The 19,105-nt window shown below is 42.1% G+C and overlaps 1 protein-coding gene across 6 annotated transcripts in view; it reads right to left on the bottom strand.

The window, feature by feature from the left end:
- SWAP70 (switching B cell complex subunit SWAP70) overlaps nucleotides 1-19,105 on the bottom strand; it is a 158,309-nt gene that overhangs the window by 127,273 nt on the left and 11,931 nt on the right. For 3 of the 6 annotated variants that reach the window (XM_044929501.2, XM_044929500.2, XM_006051579.4), the window contains exon 1: nucleotides 10,226-10,419. The exons of 1 other annotated variant lie outside the window; for it this stretch is intronic. In XM_044929501.2, coding sequence (XP_044785436.1) covers nucleotides 10,226-10,324 — 99 coding nt within the window. In that variant the 5' untranslated portion in view covers nucleotides 10,325-10,419. Of the gene's footprint in view, nucleotides 1-9,524; nucleotides 9,891-10,225; nucleotides 10,422-19,105 lie in introns of those variants that run through there. 2 more of the 6 variants (XM_044929503.2, XM_025265783.3) reach the window with 2 other exon arrangements.

The raw sequence follows: 19,105 nt of genomic DNA, 5'->3' as shown, positions 1-19,105 counted from the left end.
CTCTTTGCAAAGCCATGGGCTGTAGCCCACCAGGTTCCTCTGTCCATGCAATTTTCCCAGCAAGAATACTGGAGTGGATTGCCATTTCCTACTCCAGGGGATATTCCTGACCCAAAGATGGAACCCAAATCTCCTGTGTCGTCTGCACTGGCAGGCAGATTCTTTACCACCGTGCCACTTGGGAAGCCGGTGTCCCATTATCTAATAGTATCTTCTCAAACCATCCCTGAAGGGAGTCACAAGAGTTAAGTCAGCTGCCCACCAGCTCCTGCTCTCACTCCAAGGTAACAGCATCTGGCTGAGACATCAAATATCCTATGAACTAAAAGAACTGATGCAGATGTGCAGCCTGGTAAAGCAGACCGTGCTCCATCCTCCCAGACCTGCCTACCCAGTGAAATATAATACCTTCAACGTTGTCCACCTGACCGAACAGCTTTCATCCTAACTGCTGCGCTTCTGGTTGGTACGCCAGGCCCACATAATAACACTCCCCTGGTAGTTGTAAAGCTAATAATTCCTAAAGAAGCAAAAGGTAGAGAAGACAGAGAAGAACCTTGAGATGAAAAAATTAGTCTTTCCAATAGTGCAGAAATCTCTTCCTAACTGTAAGATCTCCTTACATAAAATTTGACTATATGCAGATTTACTCCCAAATACTTTTCCACAATTAAAACCCTAATCTCTGAAAACAGCAGTCCATGGGGTTGCAAAGAGTCAGATACAACTTAGCAACTAAACAACAGCAAACAGCAGTTTCAAGTAGACACACATTGGGGTTAAAAAAAAGAAGGAATCTAAAGGTAGAATGAGAAGAAGTAAATAAAGCAGAGAGCAGAGCAGAAAAACAGATTCGTGAAATGAAGCCTTGGGGAACATAAAGGAAACTGAGCCAAAGGCTCAGGAAGGGAACTGGGACACACGCAAGAGGAACTGAGGAGAAAAACTGGGAGTATCTGGATTTCAATGTGCTAACAGTCACTGAGGGGATTACAGTAACCCTCCTGTTGGGGAAAATGGGAGGGCAAACTGTGTAAGTGAGAAAAGGTCATTCAAAGCCTCTTCCGTCTCTAGCTTCCAGTTACTATGTACCTCTGGGACTGCAGTAAGACCCCAGAGGAAATACAAAACGGGGACCAGGAAGGTTAAGAGTCATTGAGTCATAACATTAGAAAAGCACTGACTATTAAGATGGAAGGTCACACATAAAAAAACACCTCATAGATTGCATACTATCCTCAATAAAGCAAAAGCTTACATGTATTTCAATAAAATAAAAACTTCCAATCTATCTTACTAAAAAGTTTCTAGCAAATGGAAAAAGGAAATAATCTGGAATCCATTATTACCATTTTAAGATTTTTACATGTCTCTTATAAGCTCTTTATTTGGAAAGCTGTCTTTATTGTTTCATTTTGGTGAGATACAAAAAAATATTTACAAAGACTTTCACAGACTCACTCGTGAGTCATGCTCTGGTCCTCTAAATGGGGATTTTTTTTTTATTAGATTTTTAGAACAGAAACAGTTTTAACCACAGGGGTTAACAGAAACATAACACTAAAGATTAGAAAGGGAATACTTACACAGGCCAAATTCACAAGAATTAACCAAATGTTTTACATTGTGTTTCACACAAAGAAAGCTCTTTACTGCAGCTTGCTTCCTTTATATTTTCAACAGATTGCTGGCCTGGCTCAATTACTTCTGAAACTAGCAAGATTAAAAATTTTTGAGGCTAAATGCCTACATGGGAACAAAACACATGACATTATTCACAAGATATTCAAACAAGTGCATGGCCAAAATTTAAAAACATTTAGTTGAAAATCTATCATTGAGAAATGAATAAAGATTCAGAGTATTCATGTTGCTCCTCAAATTGTTTTCATTTAGATTCTCACTAGTTGTGAGCTCTTTTACCTCAGAAGGGCACAATTTAAAACAAAACAAAATCCTGTGTTTCTAAAAACAACAGGATAAAAGTGCAGAGACAGTAAGCTTATTTCAAGATATTTCCAGCACTGACATGTAATTCACACTGCAACAATAATTATAAAGTAAAATCATAATAAAGGTTGCAAAAATATCACTAGATTTTACTATAATTAAGAAAACATTTACTAATAACAATAAAAGTAATAATTTTAAGGAACTTTTTTATTGAAGTTGATTTATAACATTCTGCCAGTTTCAGGTGTACAGCCAAGTAATCCAGGTACATATACATGTGGAGGGGGGTCTACATATATTCTTTTTCAGATTTTTTTCCCTTTTAGATTACTACAAAATATTGAGTATAGTTCCCTGTGCTGCACAGAAGGTCCTTGTTAGTTATTTGTCTTCAATATAGTAGTATATAGATGTTAATTCCAAACTCCTAATTTATCCTTTCCTCCCCCCTTCCCCTTTGGCAACCATAAATTTGTTTCCGATGTGGAAATTTATTTCCTATGGATATTATTTCATTCTTCTTTATGGCCAGGTAATATTCCATTGTGATATATATATATATATATATATATATATCTTCTTTATCCATTCATTGTAAATAGTGCTGCAGTGAAGAGATGCATGTATCTCTTTTAATTATAGCTTTCTCCAGATATATGCCCAGATGTGAGATTGCTGGGTATGGCAATTCTATTTTTAGTTTTTTAAGGAACCTCTATACTGTTCCGCAAAGTGGCTGCACCAATTTACATTCCCACCACCAGTGTAGGAGAGTTCAATTTTAAGGTACATTTAGATTTCTAGAAGGAATATTAAAAAAGTTACTAAAAATGGTTACCTTGAGGGTAGATAACTAGTGTGGGCCAGGGTATAGATGATACTTACTTTTCACTCTCCTAAATGCTCTTTTGAAAATTATGAATTTTATATCATGTATATATAGGAGGTATTCAAAAAGGCTTTTTTTGGTTTATATTTTTTAAATGATAGGCTTCATCTTTTCATCTTCTTAGAATTGCATGTATTAGAATTCCAAGAATCCCCACTAAGTAACACTGGAGATTTAGTATCTTTCTGCAAGACCATCGAAATTCTAAATCATCTGAAGATATTTTTAAAATATCAGTGGAGTGCTTCCCTGGCGGTCCAGTGGTTAAGAGTCGGCCCTGCAATGCAGGGAATACTGGATCCATCCCTGATCTGGGAAGATCCCACACACTGCAGAGCAACTAAGCCTGTTCGCCACAAATACTGAGTCTGCACTCTATAGCCCAACAGCTGCAACTACGAAAGCCTGGGTACCCCCAGAACCCATGTTCTGCAAGAAGAAAAGCCACCGCAATGAGAAGCCTGTGCACCGCAAGAAGAAGGTAGCCCCTGCTCGCTGCAACTAGAGAAAACCCATGCACAGCATCACAAACCCAACACAGCCATAAATAAATAAATAAATAAAATTAAACACCAGTGGAGAAGAATTGCTGCTTCTCCTTCAAATAATATGCCCAATAGCTTTTTCCCTTAGGAATTTTAGAAATTTACATAACCTAAAAGTAACAATGTCGGCTTCAGATGGCACATTAATAAAGTTTCCTAAAATACAGGATCTACACACAAATGTCCCTCCTTAAAAAACAACAACAGACAAAAGAAGGGCACAAACATCAAAACCAAGGGAAAAACTGGTGAAAAAAATTTCTAAAACATTAAGCTCAGTAATGTTTACTCAGCCACCTATATGTATGGATCTTCCTATATAGAAAAATTTCCATCAAAATCTCTCTCAGTTTTTAACCTCTCTTCAGTTATCATAGACTATACTAAAATTGCATACAATAAACTACAGTTTGTTCTAAGGAAGGACTGTTCATGAATACAAGTATAAAAGCAAGTAAAGACTGTGTTTCTGAGATTTCTTTCCCACCATTAATCTACTATCTACTTTCACAGGTGAAAAGTAGATCTCTACACAATCAGAACAAGCTTAACTTAAAACAGTAACTTAGCTTAGTATCCCTCTGTATTCCAGCCTGAAAAAGAGAGCAAACCAATGACAATTTAAAAAATGAGTTGCCTTGCAACACTGCAATTACAAATTAAGCTAACATAGCTGATGACTTCTACAGGGGTACATAGGCTGACTATGGAGGTGAAGATCTATACAGCTACAACTCAGGTGGGGAGCCAGAAATGCCACAGCTGGAGCCAAGGAGTCACCTGGAGAGGGTGCACAGATTGCCAGCAAGAAGCTAGAGGGGATAACAGGAAATGTGGGAGCAAGATGAAAAAACACTCAAGGTAACGAACGAGGCAGAGTTGGTTCCCTATTTGTGGGAGGGCGAGAAGGCAGGGAAGGGGTGGGGTGGGGGACTGGGGGTGGGGTTTAACAAGAAACATCACTGTGACTAGAGGACTACTCAACATCTGCTTCTATAGTAGCTTAAGAAAGTCACAAGTAGTTTTTAAATTCTTTCTATATTTTTATCTTATTGATAACTTTAATGAAACTATGTTTGCCTCAACAAATATCTTTCTTAAGTTAATTTTTTTTTGATTTTAAGTTTCAAAATTTCTACAGATAGCAATTTTTGTTTTACTCAAAAACAGACTATTATTTAATAATAAAATTTAGGTGTCAAAAATAAGTCTTTTGACTTGAGGCTGTCAAGGGGGAGAGGGATAGATTGGGAGTTTGTGATCAGCAGACACAGACTATTATATATAGGACAGATAAACAGTAAGGTCCTACTGGCCAGAGAACTATATTCAATATCCTGTGATAAACCATAATAGAAAAGAATACGAAAAAGAAGGTGTGTGTGTATATATAAATGTATATGTATAACTGAATTATTTTGGTATACAGCAGAAATTAAAACATTCTAAATCAACTATACTTCAATAAATTTTTTAAAACTTAAATTTTTTTTTAATTACCTTTTGAGAAAATAATAATAAATCAAACAACTGACAAAGGATTAATTTCCAAAATATACAAGCAGCTCATCCAACTCAATGCCAGAAAAACAAACAACCCAATCAAAAAGAGGGAAAAAGACTAAAACAGACATTTCTCCAAAGAAGACATACAGATGGCTAACAAACACATGAAAAGATGCTCAGCATCGTTCATCATCAGAGAAATGCAAATCAAAACTACAATGAGATATCACCTCACACCAGCCAGAATGGCCATCATCAAAAAGTCTACAAACAATAAATGCTGGAGAGGGTGTGGAGAAAAGGGAATGCTCTTGCACTGTTGGTGGGAATGTAAATTGATACAGCCACTATGGAAGATGGTATGGAGATTTCTTTAAAAACTAGGAATAAAACCACCATATGACCCAGCAATCCCACTCCTAGGCATATACCCTGAGGAAACCAAAATGGAAAAAGACACATGTATCCCATTGTTCACTGCAGCACTATTTACAATAGCTAGAACATGGAAGCAACCTAGATGTCCATTGACAGATGAATGGATAAAGAATGGTACATATACACATTGGAATATTACTCAGCCATAAAAAGAACACATTTGAGTCATTTCTGATGAGGGTGATGAACCTAGAACCTATCATGCAGAGTGAAGTAAGTCAGAAAGAAAGATAAATATCATGTTCTAATGCATATATACGGAATCTAGAAGAATGGTACTGAAGAATTTACTTGCAGGTCAGCAATGGAGAAACAGACATTGAGAATAGACTTGTGGACGTGGGGAGAGGGGAGGAGAGGGTGAGATGCATGGAAAGAGTAACATGAGAACTTATATCACCATATGTAAAATAGATAGCCAATGGGAATTTGCTGTATGGCTCAGGAAACTCCAACAAGGGCTCTGTATCAATCTAGAGGGGTGGGATGGGGAGGGAACGGGAGGGAGGTTCAAAAGGGAGGGGATATATGGGTACCTGTGGCTGATTCATGTTGAGGTTTGACAGAAAACAGCAAAATTCTATAAAGCAATTATCCTTCAATAAAAAATAAATTAAAAAAAAAATCTTTTTGTACTAAACTGGGTCCCTCAAGGAAAATATTTATTAATTATAGCAGACACCCAAACATTTATCTAAAGGAGAACTATACTACAAAGTAATCTCCTTAAAAGTAAAAGATAACTTTATTCCCAAGATAATGCCAATATTCCAAACTTTTCACAACTTCAGGCTTCCCTGGTGGCTCAGTGGTTAAAGAATCCACCTGCCAATGCAGGAGACACGGGTTCGATCCCTGATTCAGGAAGATCCCACATGCCGCACAGCAACTAAGTCCAAGGGCCACAACTACTGAGCCTGGGCCCTAAAGCCCAGGAACCACTACTACTGAAGCCCACACACGCTAGAGCCTGTGCTCCACAGCCAGGGAAACACCGCTGCACACGGTAATGCAGAGAAGCCCCCGCTCGCCGCAACTAGAGGAAAGCCCGCATAGGAACGAAGACCCAGAACAGTCAAAAATAAGTTAATACAATTATTAAAAAAGAAAAAAAAGAAAGAAAGAAAAGTTGACAACTTCCCTTCAGAAAAGAAGAAATATGTAGTTTATGACCTACAGCTGGGAAAAATCAGTCATTATTTTACAATTTCCAAATATATATACATAATTAATAATAAGTTCTCAAAGATAACAGACCATGTCTTCTTTGAAAAATCCCTTCTCCCTCAGCACCAATGCTGTCCCAGAGTGGTTCTTGCATCTCACTTCTGGTCCCCAGGCTTCTTTTCTTCCCTCTACTCTAGCCATTCTCCAAGGCCATTGCTGAATTTCTCTCCTCTTTCCACGCTTCAACTACTAGATCTGTACCAACAGCCCCGCACTTCTCCAAGAACATCATCTCCAGCTTAACCTCCATCCGTCAAGGACCTCAACAACTCTTTCTTCTTCTTCCTACACACAAACACACTCATATCCTACGCTCCAATCAAAATAAGTCACACAGAAGTCTCCATACATAAGTGCATGATGAATTTCTGTGGCCTACAGTAGTTTACATGGATCCCTTAGAGCTAAAACCAGTCAATAAATATCCATTGAAAGAATGAATGAATGCTGTTGTTCTCGTTGTTTAGCTGCTAAGTCATGTCTGATTCTTTTGCGACCCCATGGACTGTAGCCCACCAGACTCCCCTGTCCATGGGATTTCCCAGGCAAGAATACTGGAGTGGATTGCCATTTCCTTCCCCTGACTCCTGCATTGGCAAGCGGATTCTTTACCACTGAGTCACCAGGCTACTTGCTGAATGAATTAATAGAATGGGCTTAATTCTCCCCCATTCCACATAATTACACCCTAGCTTTCTTCAGAGGTCACGTCAATGCTTTTTTTCATGAAGTAATTTCACCAGTAAAAACTACTGGTCTCTTCCTCTGAAATCTCATGGCCTCTTATCTTCTATCACATTCAGCATCTTCCTCTAATAGTATTTCTGTACTTCTTATCTCTGTCACCAGATCTTACATTTTTTAAGGATAGGGTAATTCTCTGAGTAATATAATCTACATATATACCTGGAAAGACAGAGAGAGAGAGAGAGATTTCCCTAATGGCTGCTTAAGTTTTTAGTTTGCCTACCAAAATTTAAACTCTTTAAAAGCAAAAACTGATGTTTCTTTCTTCTCCACCTGTGCTATCCATATTACCCTTAGAATTAGGCACAGTATCTAATAACACATGAAGTGTCACCACGCACGTCAAAAACTGTGAAAGTAGTTCAAAAAGATAAGTGTCAAACTTATTTTAGAATGCCCATATAGTTTTCCAAAGTGATAAATTTCAACCTCATTTTGGGTGTGTAATTTTTTTTCTATTTAATCAATTCTATATTTCCTCCAAGATATTAACTCTTAAAGAGCCTAAAAATACTAATTTTTTAATGAAATTACCATGATACCTTACACAGAGTACACACAAATGTCATTTAAGAACAAATGAATGAGCAAATTAAGGCACAAATTCTTCCTAGCCAATGGATTACTGATTCTTTTGTGACCCCATGGACTGTAGCCCACCAAACTACAGAGTCAAAATTCCAAAAATGAGAGAACTAAATAACAATTTTCTAATATTTCCAATTCCAGACACATTGGCAAGATGAACAGAACTGAATCAATCCCCAAATCTCTCAGTTAAGCTGAGAAAGAGACAAAATACAAATGCATATTTGCATTATCAACATCTTGGGGGTAAAAGTTATGAACTGGGATTTGCTTCCTGCCTAGGCTTTCCGGGTGGCACCAGGGATTAAGAACCTCACCTGCCAATGCAGTAGATGTAAGAAAGGTGGTTCCATCCCTGGGTTGGGAAGATTCCCTGGAGGAGGGCATGGCAACCTACTCCAGTGTTCTTGCCTGGAGAATCCAGGAGAAAGGGGCTGTAGCCTAGAGGGCTACAGTCCATGAGGTCAAGAGTCAACATGATGGAAGTGACTTAGCATGCACACACACCAAGCCTGCAGTCAAGAATCCTCCAGACACCTTTTCCATCAGTAGCCACAAAGACCATGCTGAATGGTATACAACAAAAGTAATAGGAAACATTTCACATTTCATTAATGTCATCAATTGGAAGACAAAAAAAATGAAAACAATATTGGAAACAAACAGAAACCAAATAGTAAAATGCTAGCCCTAAATCGAACCACATCAATAATTAAATGTAACTGGTCTGTACACACATATTTAATTACAGATTATCAAAATGGATTAAAAAACCAACTACATGCCATCTAAAGAAACTCACTTTAAACATGGTGGTATAGGTAAATTAAAAGTAAAAACAGTGAAGAGTAAAATAATTACCAAAAACTGGAAATAACACAAATATGCTTCAAGAGTGAATGGATTAACCATGGTATATCCATACAGTGGAATACTGCTTAGAAACAAAAAGAATTATTGATACAACATCCGTGAATCTTAAAGGCATACATGCTAAATAAAAGAAGCCAATGTCAAAAGGTTACATACTCTATAACTCCATTTTTATGACATTGTGGAAAAGACAAAACTACAGTAATTAACAGATTATTGATTGCCAGCAGTTAAGGAAGAGGGAGCAGCATGAAGGAAATTTTGGGGATGATGTAACTGACAGAAACCCCATTTTGGTAGTAATTATACAAATCTATGTATGTTAAAACTCAGAACCATCCACCAAAAAAGTTAATTTTACTCTGTTAATTTTAAAAATTTATTCAAATAAAGATTAAGTGGATGATCTCCATGAATTGTTCCAGACTATGATTTTGTGTATAAGAAAAAAGAGTAGGGTGAAAGGAAAACAGGCAGAATGCTGAGTCCTACTGGCATAAAAGCCACTAGTCATAAGAACCTCTTGATGACGGCACAAAATATACAAAGCAAACTCAATCTTCAGAAATTCACTCCCAGAGTAGGCTAAGAAAACAAGACATTCATATCCAAAATGTGTATATTTTAAAATGCCTATGAATGGTTCTTCTTGTCTGTTTCCATATTTTAAACTTTCAAGAAGCTGCCAATTTCTCCTGGCCAACTGCCACTTGCCCTGCTTGGGGTTACTCAATTTACAAGCATTCCTTTATTCATACCTTACTCGCACTTAATGATGGGGTCTTGGGCAGTCACAATAAAGACCTCTGCAGGGTGCCGATAGAGCTCCTCACCCGGAAACTACGTTCCTGCGGGACACGGCACACCCTGGACTCGATCCAGACTTGAGGACGCCAGGTCGTCGTCACTAATCGGAAAGCGTCCCCCATTGCCACAGCGCCCCAAAAGCGGAGGCCGCCGAGGGCCGGGCCCTGGGGCACTTCTCCCTCTCTTCTCGGAACTGCCCGGTTGCCTGCGGTGCAGCCGGCCGTTTTGAGCACTGCCCCGGTGCGGAGCGTGCGCCTTGCAGGGCTCTGCCCAGGCACCTTGGGCAAGACCCTTCCTCTCCCAGAGTAAGAAGGAAACTTTGGGTTAGTTTCCTAGGGAGCTTCCCACCGCCCTCTCGGAGTCTGAAACTTTCCCGGCCTCCTGCGCCAACAGGGAGCCGAGCTCGCCGCTCAGGGGCCCCACCACCGCGGTCCCTTGCTCAAGGTGAGCCCTGGGGAAACTAACGCAAAACAAGAGGGAGTCCAAAAAATGTAAACGCCGGTCTCTGCCCCCTCCACCCCAAGCAGGCTGCTCGACCACATTCTGGCCTGCCACTCCCTGTGGTCACCGTCCGCCTGCCCGCTTCCACCCGGGGATAGTAGAGCGCGCGCCGGGGAGGGGCGAATAGGGGTCCGGGAGAGGGTGTGCCCACCTTGAGTTGGGATTTGGAGACCTTGCCGCTGTGGTCCAGGTCGAGCGCAGTGAACGCATGCCAGATCCCCTTGAGCAGCTCATCCTTCAAGCTCCCCATGCCTGCGGCGCTGCTCCTCCGGCTGCCGCGACTGCCCCGCCAGCCACTCTGCGTCCGAAGCCCCTCTGCCTCTGCCTCCCCCGCCTGCCGAGCGGTCACGTGACATCGCCAGGCCTGTCCCCCACCAGGCCCCGCCCACTCGGCGCCCGCGGGGGAACCGCGCTCCGCCGAGGGAGCACGGAGTCGCGTGGTGTGCCTATCCCTGCGGGTGGGGACGCCCGGCCTTGTTTCCCGGCTAGGAAGACAGGCGACACCAAGCACTCCCCTAGTGCTTCCAAAACCAGCTCGGGCCACTTTTCGGTACTTGCACGCCTTCCAAACAAAAGCCCCTATCCCGAGGAAAAATATGAGGGTAGAGGAGAGCAGCCTCCTCGGCTTCAGTACGCGTTCAGCAGCGAAAAAGGGAGCCCTGGTCCTGACCCTAGAAGGGGGTCACAGTCTGAGGAGGCCAGACAAGATTCCCAAAAATTCCCGGGCAGGGGCTCAAATTCTGGCACAGTTCCTAGTGGGACAGGATATGGAGCCGGTGGAGGCGGGGGGGGGGGGGGGGGGGGGGGGGGGCAGGGAAGGCCTCGAGGGAAATTGGTTCATTGATTTCGCAAACCGTTTCTTGATGTCTACTGTGTAGTGGACTCGGGGGTCTCAGAGACGAGGTTTAAGGTGGGTTTAGAAGTCAGAGAGTCAGGCAACATTCTAACTCTCAGCTGTTTAGGGTCAGTTCACAACTTACAGAGGGTTTGACATGCTGTTTCCTGATATTTCTGTGCTTCTGTAATATGAGATCTGGAAGGATCCCAGCAAATCACTCCACCCATCTTACTAATCAGAATGGGTGGACCATTTAAAAGAACCTATCCATGCCCGGAAGAATGTCCTCCTCACTGTAGATGTTCATTTCATATCTGTTAACAGTGATCACTTGAGCTCTTTGGGTTTCAAATTTTCCACATATGAAATGAGCATGGTTGCTCCAAATTTTCTGGAAGGGCTCTGCTAGTGCTAACATCCTAAGGCAGTAACTACTGCTGGCTGACTCCAGTCTGATTAAGTCACCAGGCACAGTGCCTTGCATCTCCTATCCAAGACCAAATCTGGACAAAAAGGAGAGAAAAACAATTACTAAGAATTTTCAAAGGGAAATGGTTCTCAGATGGTTTTGTTTTCCTCTTTTATGTTCCTAAATGCATGTATATGCACTTTGTTAAAAGGAAAAGGGTATCATAAGCAAGGGGGATTTGGAGAGAGCAGAAAAGGAAGGAGCTACTTCAGTGAGCTTGAGGCCAAAGGGAACTTGGTGGGGCAGAGGAAGGGATAACCCAGTTGAAGGGAAGGGGCAGAAGCAGAGGTTACTGTCAGTCTCTCACTGGAGGGCACTTGAGCCCCTGCTTCTCCATTTGTCAGGACTTTGCTTTCTCTGCTAGAATCCAGTCTCCATCAGTGATCTTCCCTACTCCAGGTCAAGTCTTCCAGTCAACAAAAACACATGATTTAACCTCTAATTTCTTCACACAACTCAGCTTTTCCTGGGTAGTGACAAAAAAGAAACCCTCCTAATTCTCAAGGTTCAGATTAACCACTAGATGACACTCCTCTTTCTCTCTGTATCTGGAAGCACCAGAAAGATGTTTCAAAGCTTTTGCTGGGGTGTGAGGTGTCACATGACCAGCACATTCTGAACTTTCAAATTTCGACTTCTTCCACAATCCGCAGTCTCATAATCTGAACAAATTTTAAAGCAAAATAATGTCATAGGAACTGTGCTTTGGAACCTAGCAAATTATATTATCTACTGCTGCATCACCAGTTAACCCAAAATTAGGCAGCTTAAAGCAATAATAATCTCATATTTTCATCAATTTCTAGAATTTAGAAGCCATTTAGTCCTATAGTTCTGACTTGAGGATTTTTGAGAGGTTTCAGTCAGAATATGGGACTGTAGTCATCTGAAGGGGAGGCTGGTGCTGTAGAAATTACTTGCATCTTGTTTCACCCACATGGGCGTGTTCACAAAAGGCCTCAGTTCCTCCCTATATGGGTTTGCCTACAGCTACTTGGATGTCCTCACAATATGTCAGCTGGCTTTTCCCAGAGCAGGTGATCCAAGAAAAAGGTGGAAGCTGTAATGTCTTTTTTTTTTTTTAGCTTTACAATATTGTATTGCTTTTGCCATATATCAACATGAATCCGCCACAGGTATACACGTGTTCCCCATCCTGAACCCTCCTCCCTCCTCCCTCCCCGTACCATCCCTCTGAGTCGTCCCAGTGCACCAGCCCCAAGCATCCAGTATCGTGCATCAAACCTGGACTGGCGACTCGTTTCATATATGATATTATACATGTTTCAATGTCTTTTATGATCCTGCCTCAAAAGTCACGTATCATCACTGTAATATTCTACTGATTACTCAGGTCAGACCTATTTAAGGTGGGAGGGGAACTCCAAAAGAGCATGAATATCAGAAGGCAGGGCTTCCCAGGTGGCTCAGTGGTAAAGAATCCATCTGCCATTGCAGGAGATGTGGGTACAATCCCCGAGTCTGGAAGATCCTCTAGAGAAGGAAATGGCAACCCACTCCAGTATTCTTGCCTGAGAAATCCCATGGACAGAGGACTGTGGTGGGCTACAGTCCGTGGGGGTGGCAAAAGAGTTGGACATGGCTTAGTAACTAAACAACAATCAAAAGCCAAGAATCACTGGGGCCCATGTTGGAAGTTGGTGACCACACAGATGTAGGGTAGAATCCAAACTCCACCATTTGCTCACCTGTGAGCAAATATGAAGCTTCATTTCTTCATGTAAAATGGGAAGGCTAATCTTTATCTTGCAAAGCAGCTATAAGGCTTAAATGAGACATCAGTATATATGAGACACAGTACCCTGGTACCTGACAACTGTTGATATTTGGCTCTTGTGGTGGTTTTCTGCTCTGTCAATTTAACTGAACTGAAATTCAGTTCCCCAAACTTCCCTTCCCATTCTGGTTCCAGGATAGGACTGGTCACAAGAGAAATCTGTGTAGGATTTGAAAGGAGCAAGTGAAGCAGCAGTGATTGTGCTCCATGGCTGATGCCAAGTACCAGCTGCTGATTGTAAACTTTTTACTGACCTGCTGGCACACCGTTGGTGCAGAGCAGCAACTGGTCCCCAGCTCCTCCACCTCCCACCACATCTCCTATTTCAGCTTCTCCTAGCCTCTGTGGTCACCCAATGTAAAGAGCCAATTCATTGGAAAAGACCCTGATGCTGGGAAAGACTGAGGGCATGAGGAGAAAGGGGCGACAAAGGATGAGACAGTTGGACGGCATCATCAACTCAATGGAGATGAGTTTGAGCAGACTCTGGGAGATAGTGAAGGACAGGGAAGCCTGGCGTTCTACAGTCCATGAGGTCGCAAAGAGTCGGACATGACTGAGCAACTGAACAACAACAAGCCTCTGGGGCAAGGCACACATGTAGTTCTGTGGTAAAGGCATTAACTTCTCGGGGAAGGCCGCCTGCATCAGCAATGTGAGAGATAGCTGTGGGTTCTGTTCTGACCTCACCAGTTCCGGTTTGTCCTTATGAATTCTAGTTTGCCCTCACTCTCTCTGAGTTCAATCCAAGTTGTCTTCCTGTTAGCTGTGATGACTATCAGTTTCAAGCCCATTTCTGGTTGCAGAGGCTACAGCCTTCCATAGACTTCTTCACCAGCTTTCTTTTGTGATCCCTGGTTAGTTTCCTCTGGTCCTCACAGAGGATCCTCTGATAAGCATGGAGTCTTAACCACTGGACCACCAAGAAACTCCCCCTCATAACTTTTTGAAAGGACCAACCCCGCTGTTAGCTTGATCTTGTGTTTCCAGAATCATGTGGTAATAAATTTCTGTTATTTAAGCCACCAGTTTGTAGTACCTTACCATGGCACCACTAGCAAATAGTGTTGGACAAAAGGTTATAGCTAGTGAAAAGTTTGGCAACACTGTCAACTGACACAATGTAAAACATAGAAAGAGTATCTAATGAAAAACAGTAAGGATATTTAATGATCTTATGGATCTGGTTAAGGAGATTTTCAGTCATAATGCTGAAATTGCCAACTGGATTCTTCTATTTGTCTAAGATAAAGTACATGAAGGGAGCTGAACTAAAGCTGGAATTATTCAATTTGGAAGCTGCATTCAGAGGGACTGTAACAAAGCAAGATATGCTGGGTTCAAAGATAAAACTGTTTCTAATTCCCAGTTTCTCCTGGTAAAAGACCTTCAAAACAGGACATAGCCTAAGAGCAAAGATTAAATCCAGCACACTTGAAGAAAAGGAGAGGTAAAAATCATCTCAGGATTTTTTTCAGCTCAAGGATCCAACGCAGGGTTGAAAGGTATGCTTCACAGATACTCCCAGTTAGACCAAAAAAAAAACAGCTTTAAGACTTTAAAGAGCATTATCTCAGAGCATCTTGACTCTAAGATCAAGGAAGCTGCTGCTAAGTCACTTCAGTCATGTCCGACTCTGTGCGACCCCATAGACGGCAGCCCACCAGGCCCCCCCGTCCCTGGGATTCTCCAGGCAAGAACACTGGAGTGGGTTGCCATTTCCTTCTCCAATGCATAAAACTGAAAAGTGAAAGTGAAGTCGCTCAGTCGTGTCCAACTCTTAGCAACCCTATGGACCACAGCTTTCCAGGCTCCTCCATCCATGGGGTTTTCCAGGCAAGAGTACTGGAATGGGAAGATCAAGGAACAGAGGGGATTATATTTAAGAGACTTCAATGCATTTAATAGAAAACCCACACATGTTAAGAAAACGATATTGGTAGAAGCACCATCAACTTGGACAGAAAAAACAGAGATAGTTCAGAATGAAAAGTGGCCTGGGGGAGGGACAGCAACGTTATACAAACAGGAAGATGACAGAGAGAGCAACCCATTTGCAAACATAGGCTATTTCTTATGCAAAAGGAATAATGACTGACTACAGAGGCAAGAATCCAGAGGGAAAAGCCAAGAATTACAGAGAAACACTTCTAAGCAGGACCAGGCCTTAGTCAAGGAATTAAAACATATGCTTGGATGGATTTCAGAACTGCTATGAACCAGTGACTGCTACCTGCCTTTCATCCCTCTCCCCTCCACTTTTTTGAATGGGAGTAGTTGTTATATATATATATATATATATATATATAGTCACACAGAGTCGGACACAACTGAAGAGACTTAGCAGCAGCAGTTGTTATAGTTATTCTGTCCCTATATTACCATTGCATATTGGCCAGTGTACAAAAAAGAGCTAACATAGCAGACCTGACTGCTTAACCTTAGAAAGTCTGAATATAAAATTGACCTTTGGGAGAAAAAAGGTTGGCCTTTGGCAGGCAACTGGGAACCTAGATTTCTAGAAGGCTCCCACCATTACTTGATTAGAGCGGCTCTCTATGCCTACTAAACTGTTTGGACAAACAATATGGTTCATGTTGAATACTTGTCTTCTATCTGGGTGTCTATGATTCAGGTACAGGTCAGGCAGAGGCTACCTACTTGATTAACCCTCAATAAAAAAATCCTGGGCATTGGCTCTCTAATGAATTTCCTTTGTTGGACATTTCACATGTCTCTTCACAATGCATTTCTGGGGAAATTAAGCACATCTTGTGTGACTCCACTGGGAGAGGCCTCTGGAAGTTGCCCCTAATATTCTTTGGGCATTGCCCCATCTGCCTTTCCCCTTTGCTGATTTTGCTCTGAATTCTTTTGTTGTAATAAACCTTAGCCCTGAGTATGACTATATGCTGAGTCCCGTAAGTCCTCTTAATGAATTACTGAAATTCTCTGGGGGTGGTCGTGGGGATGCCCAACATAGGAAGTAATGGGACAGATAACTTGTCTGTTTCATTCACAATTCTTCAAATGAAGAGGAGTTGCAATTACCAGGATTTTTATGAGATCCTAGACTTCAAGCCAATTCCATCAAAGGCACGTGATTGTGATAACTGGGATGAGGTGAGGGTTGTAGTGGATGGTCTCCAAGACAGCTGCTAGTAACTCTGTCCCTCCCTATAGAGACATACTGCTCCTCATATCAACAGGTGAAGTCTGGGACTTCCTGGGTGGTCCAGTGGTTAAGACTCCATACGGCCAATGCAGGGAACTCAGGTTCAGTCCCTGGCCAGGGAACTAGATCCCACATGCCACAACTAAGAGTTTGAATACTGCAACTGAACATCCCACATGCCACAGTGAAGATCCCATGTGCCCAACCAACACCCCGTGTAGCCAAATAAACACTAAAAAGAAAAGAGTTGCAGAAAAAAAGTCTAATTCCTCTCTGCTTGGATATGGGCTGGACTTAGTGACTCGTTTGACATATGTGTGCTCAGTCACTCAGTCATGTCTGACTTTTTACGACCCTGTGAACCGTACCCTGCCAGGCTCCTCTGTCCATGGAATTTTCTCAGGCAAGAATACTGGAGTGGGTTACCATTTTCTTCTCCAGGGGATCTTCCTGACCCAGGGATTGAACCCATGTCTCTTGTATCTCCTGCATTGGCAGGTGGATTCTTTACTACTGAGCCACCTGGGAAGACCCTTTGACTTCCAGAATGTGTTAAAAGGGGCAGCCTGGGATTTCTGTGGTCATATCATTAAAAACCTACACTTTTCACCCAATTTCTTGGACTTTTACTCTTGAATATGCTCTCCTGGGACTTACTGTCATGCCATGAGAAGCTAAAGTCACGTGGAAAGACCACATGGAGAGAGGAAACGATGCTGGCCAAACCCCAAGTGTTGCAACAATCCAAGACCAGATATCAGACATGTCAATGAAGGAGCCATCTTGGACATTCTAGTCTCAGCAAATACAACATGGAAAAGAACCAAAACCCCAGACTTATGACCCCAGGTAAGCTGTTCCTGCCATCTCTAGCCATTTGAGACAATGTAGCTTGAGGCCCCAGACATTGGGAAACAAAAGCAAACGATCCCTCCTGTGCCTTGCCCAAACATCTGACCCACTAAATCATTAACATAATAAAATGGTTGGTGTTTCATGCCACCATGAAATACCATGGTGGTTTGGGTGGTTTGCTGGGTAGCATTAGATAACTGAACAGCAGGGGCAAGATGATGTTCCCAAGATGTTTCCTTCCGCTGCCCACTGAATAAGATTCTGGCTTGGCCTACTCAGGATGCTTCCCCTCCCCCTGCCTTTCAAGGAGAGTCCCACTTTCCCAGACCAGCTCCTGAGCTCTTTCTTATAATGGCAAATTAGGAAGAAAGGAAGAGGGAAAAGAGACCACAATGCAGAATTTGGGAGAAGGGGTAATGGTTGAGAAGAAAAGAAAAGCAGTTGTATGTAAAGGCAGTGGGTGGGAAAAGGGGTGATTCTAAGAGATCGCAGGAAAGACTACATAGCCCCATTTGAAAGGTACAGATAAAGGACGTGAAAACTTTCAAAATTAGCTTTGGCTGGGTGGACTGTGTTCTTTCATTCAGGAATACCACAGTCATGGTTAACACTTACCTTTCTAAGTGTTACAAATAGATGGCATTCCCTCTGTTTGGACTGTGTCCCAGGACATCCTGTCTTTTTCTGCTAACTGCGACAAAGGAGAAACACAGGATGGTATGAGAGTGTAGAGAACACACTGCTCTGTTGGAAACAGGGAAAGTGTCAAATGAAGAGTGACAATGAGTTTGAGTCCTGAAGGATGAGTTGCAGTGAGCTAGGCAAAAAACGGGAGAAGAAATTTCAAGACAGAATGAACAGTGTAGATGGAGCATAGTTCAGTAATGAAACCCAAGTGAAGACCAGTGTGGCCTGAGTGTGCAGAACAGGGAGACAGTGCTGAGCTGAGAGGAGAAATTAGAGAGGCAACATTGGAAGAAGAATAAGCCAAGAGAAACAGTCCTGCCCATGAGCTCTGTCAAGCGCTTATCTTGGCCGAGACCTGTGCTGAAGGAAAAATCAATCGACAGTCAATCTAAGAAAGAAATAGAAGTGACTTCCCTGGCATTCCAGTGGTTAAGACTCAGTTCTTCCCAACGTATATGTCCATTGACAGATGAATGCATAAAGAAGTTGTGGTACATATATACAGTGGAATAGTACTCAGCCATAAAAAGGAACAAATTTGACTCAGTTCTAATGAGGTGGATGAACCTAGAGCCTGTTAAACAGAGTGAAGTCAGAAAAACAAATATCATATGTTAATGCATACATATGGAATCTAGAAAAATGGTACTGATATACCTACTTGCAGGGCAGGAATAAAGACGCAGACATAGAGAACAGATTTGTGGACACAGCAGGGGAAGGAAGGGTAGGACGAATTGAGAGAGTAGCACTGAAACATATACATTTCCATATGCAAAACAGAGAGCTAATAGGAATTTGCTGTATAACACAGGGAGCTCAATCAGATTCTCAGTGACAGCCTAGACGGGTGGCATGGGGTAGGATATAGGAGGGAGGTTCAACAGGGAGGGGACACATGTGTACTTATGGCTGATCCACCTTGTATAGCAGAAACCAACACACCATTGTAAAGCAATTATTCTCCAATTTAAAAATATTTTTTAAATGGTATCATCTCTCAAAAAATAAATAAAAATAAAAAGATCCATGCTTTCATGAGTGCCTCGTGCAGGAGGCACAGGTTTGATCCCTGGTCAGGGAATGGCACAGCCCAAAAAAGAAAGAGGTGGAAGATTTTATTCAAGCCTACCTGAAGATTATAATGCGGGAAGCAGTCTTTCAGAAAGCTCTGAGGACTGTTCTGCCTGTTAGAGGTCAAAGCACAGC

Source organism: Bubalus bubalis, chromosome 16, assembly GCF_019923935.1.
Source record: "Bubalus bubalis isolate 160015118507 breed Murrah chromosome 16, NDDB_SH_1, whole genome shotgun sequence".
NCBI lineage: Eukaryota > Metazoa > Chordata > Mammalia > Artiodactyla > Bovidae > Bubalus > Bubalus bubalis.
This window is presented reverse-complemented; position numbering and strand designations above follow the sequence as displayed.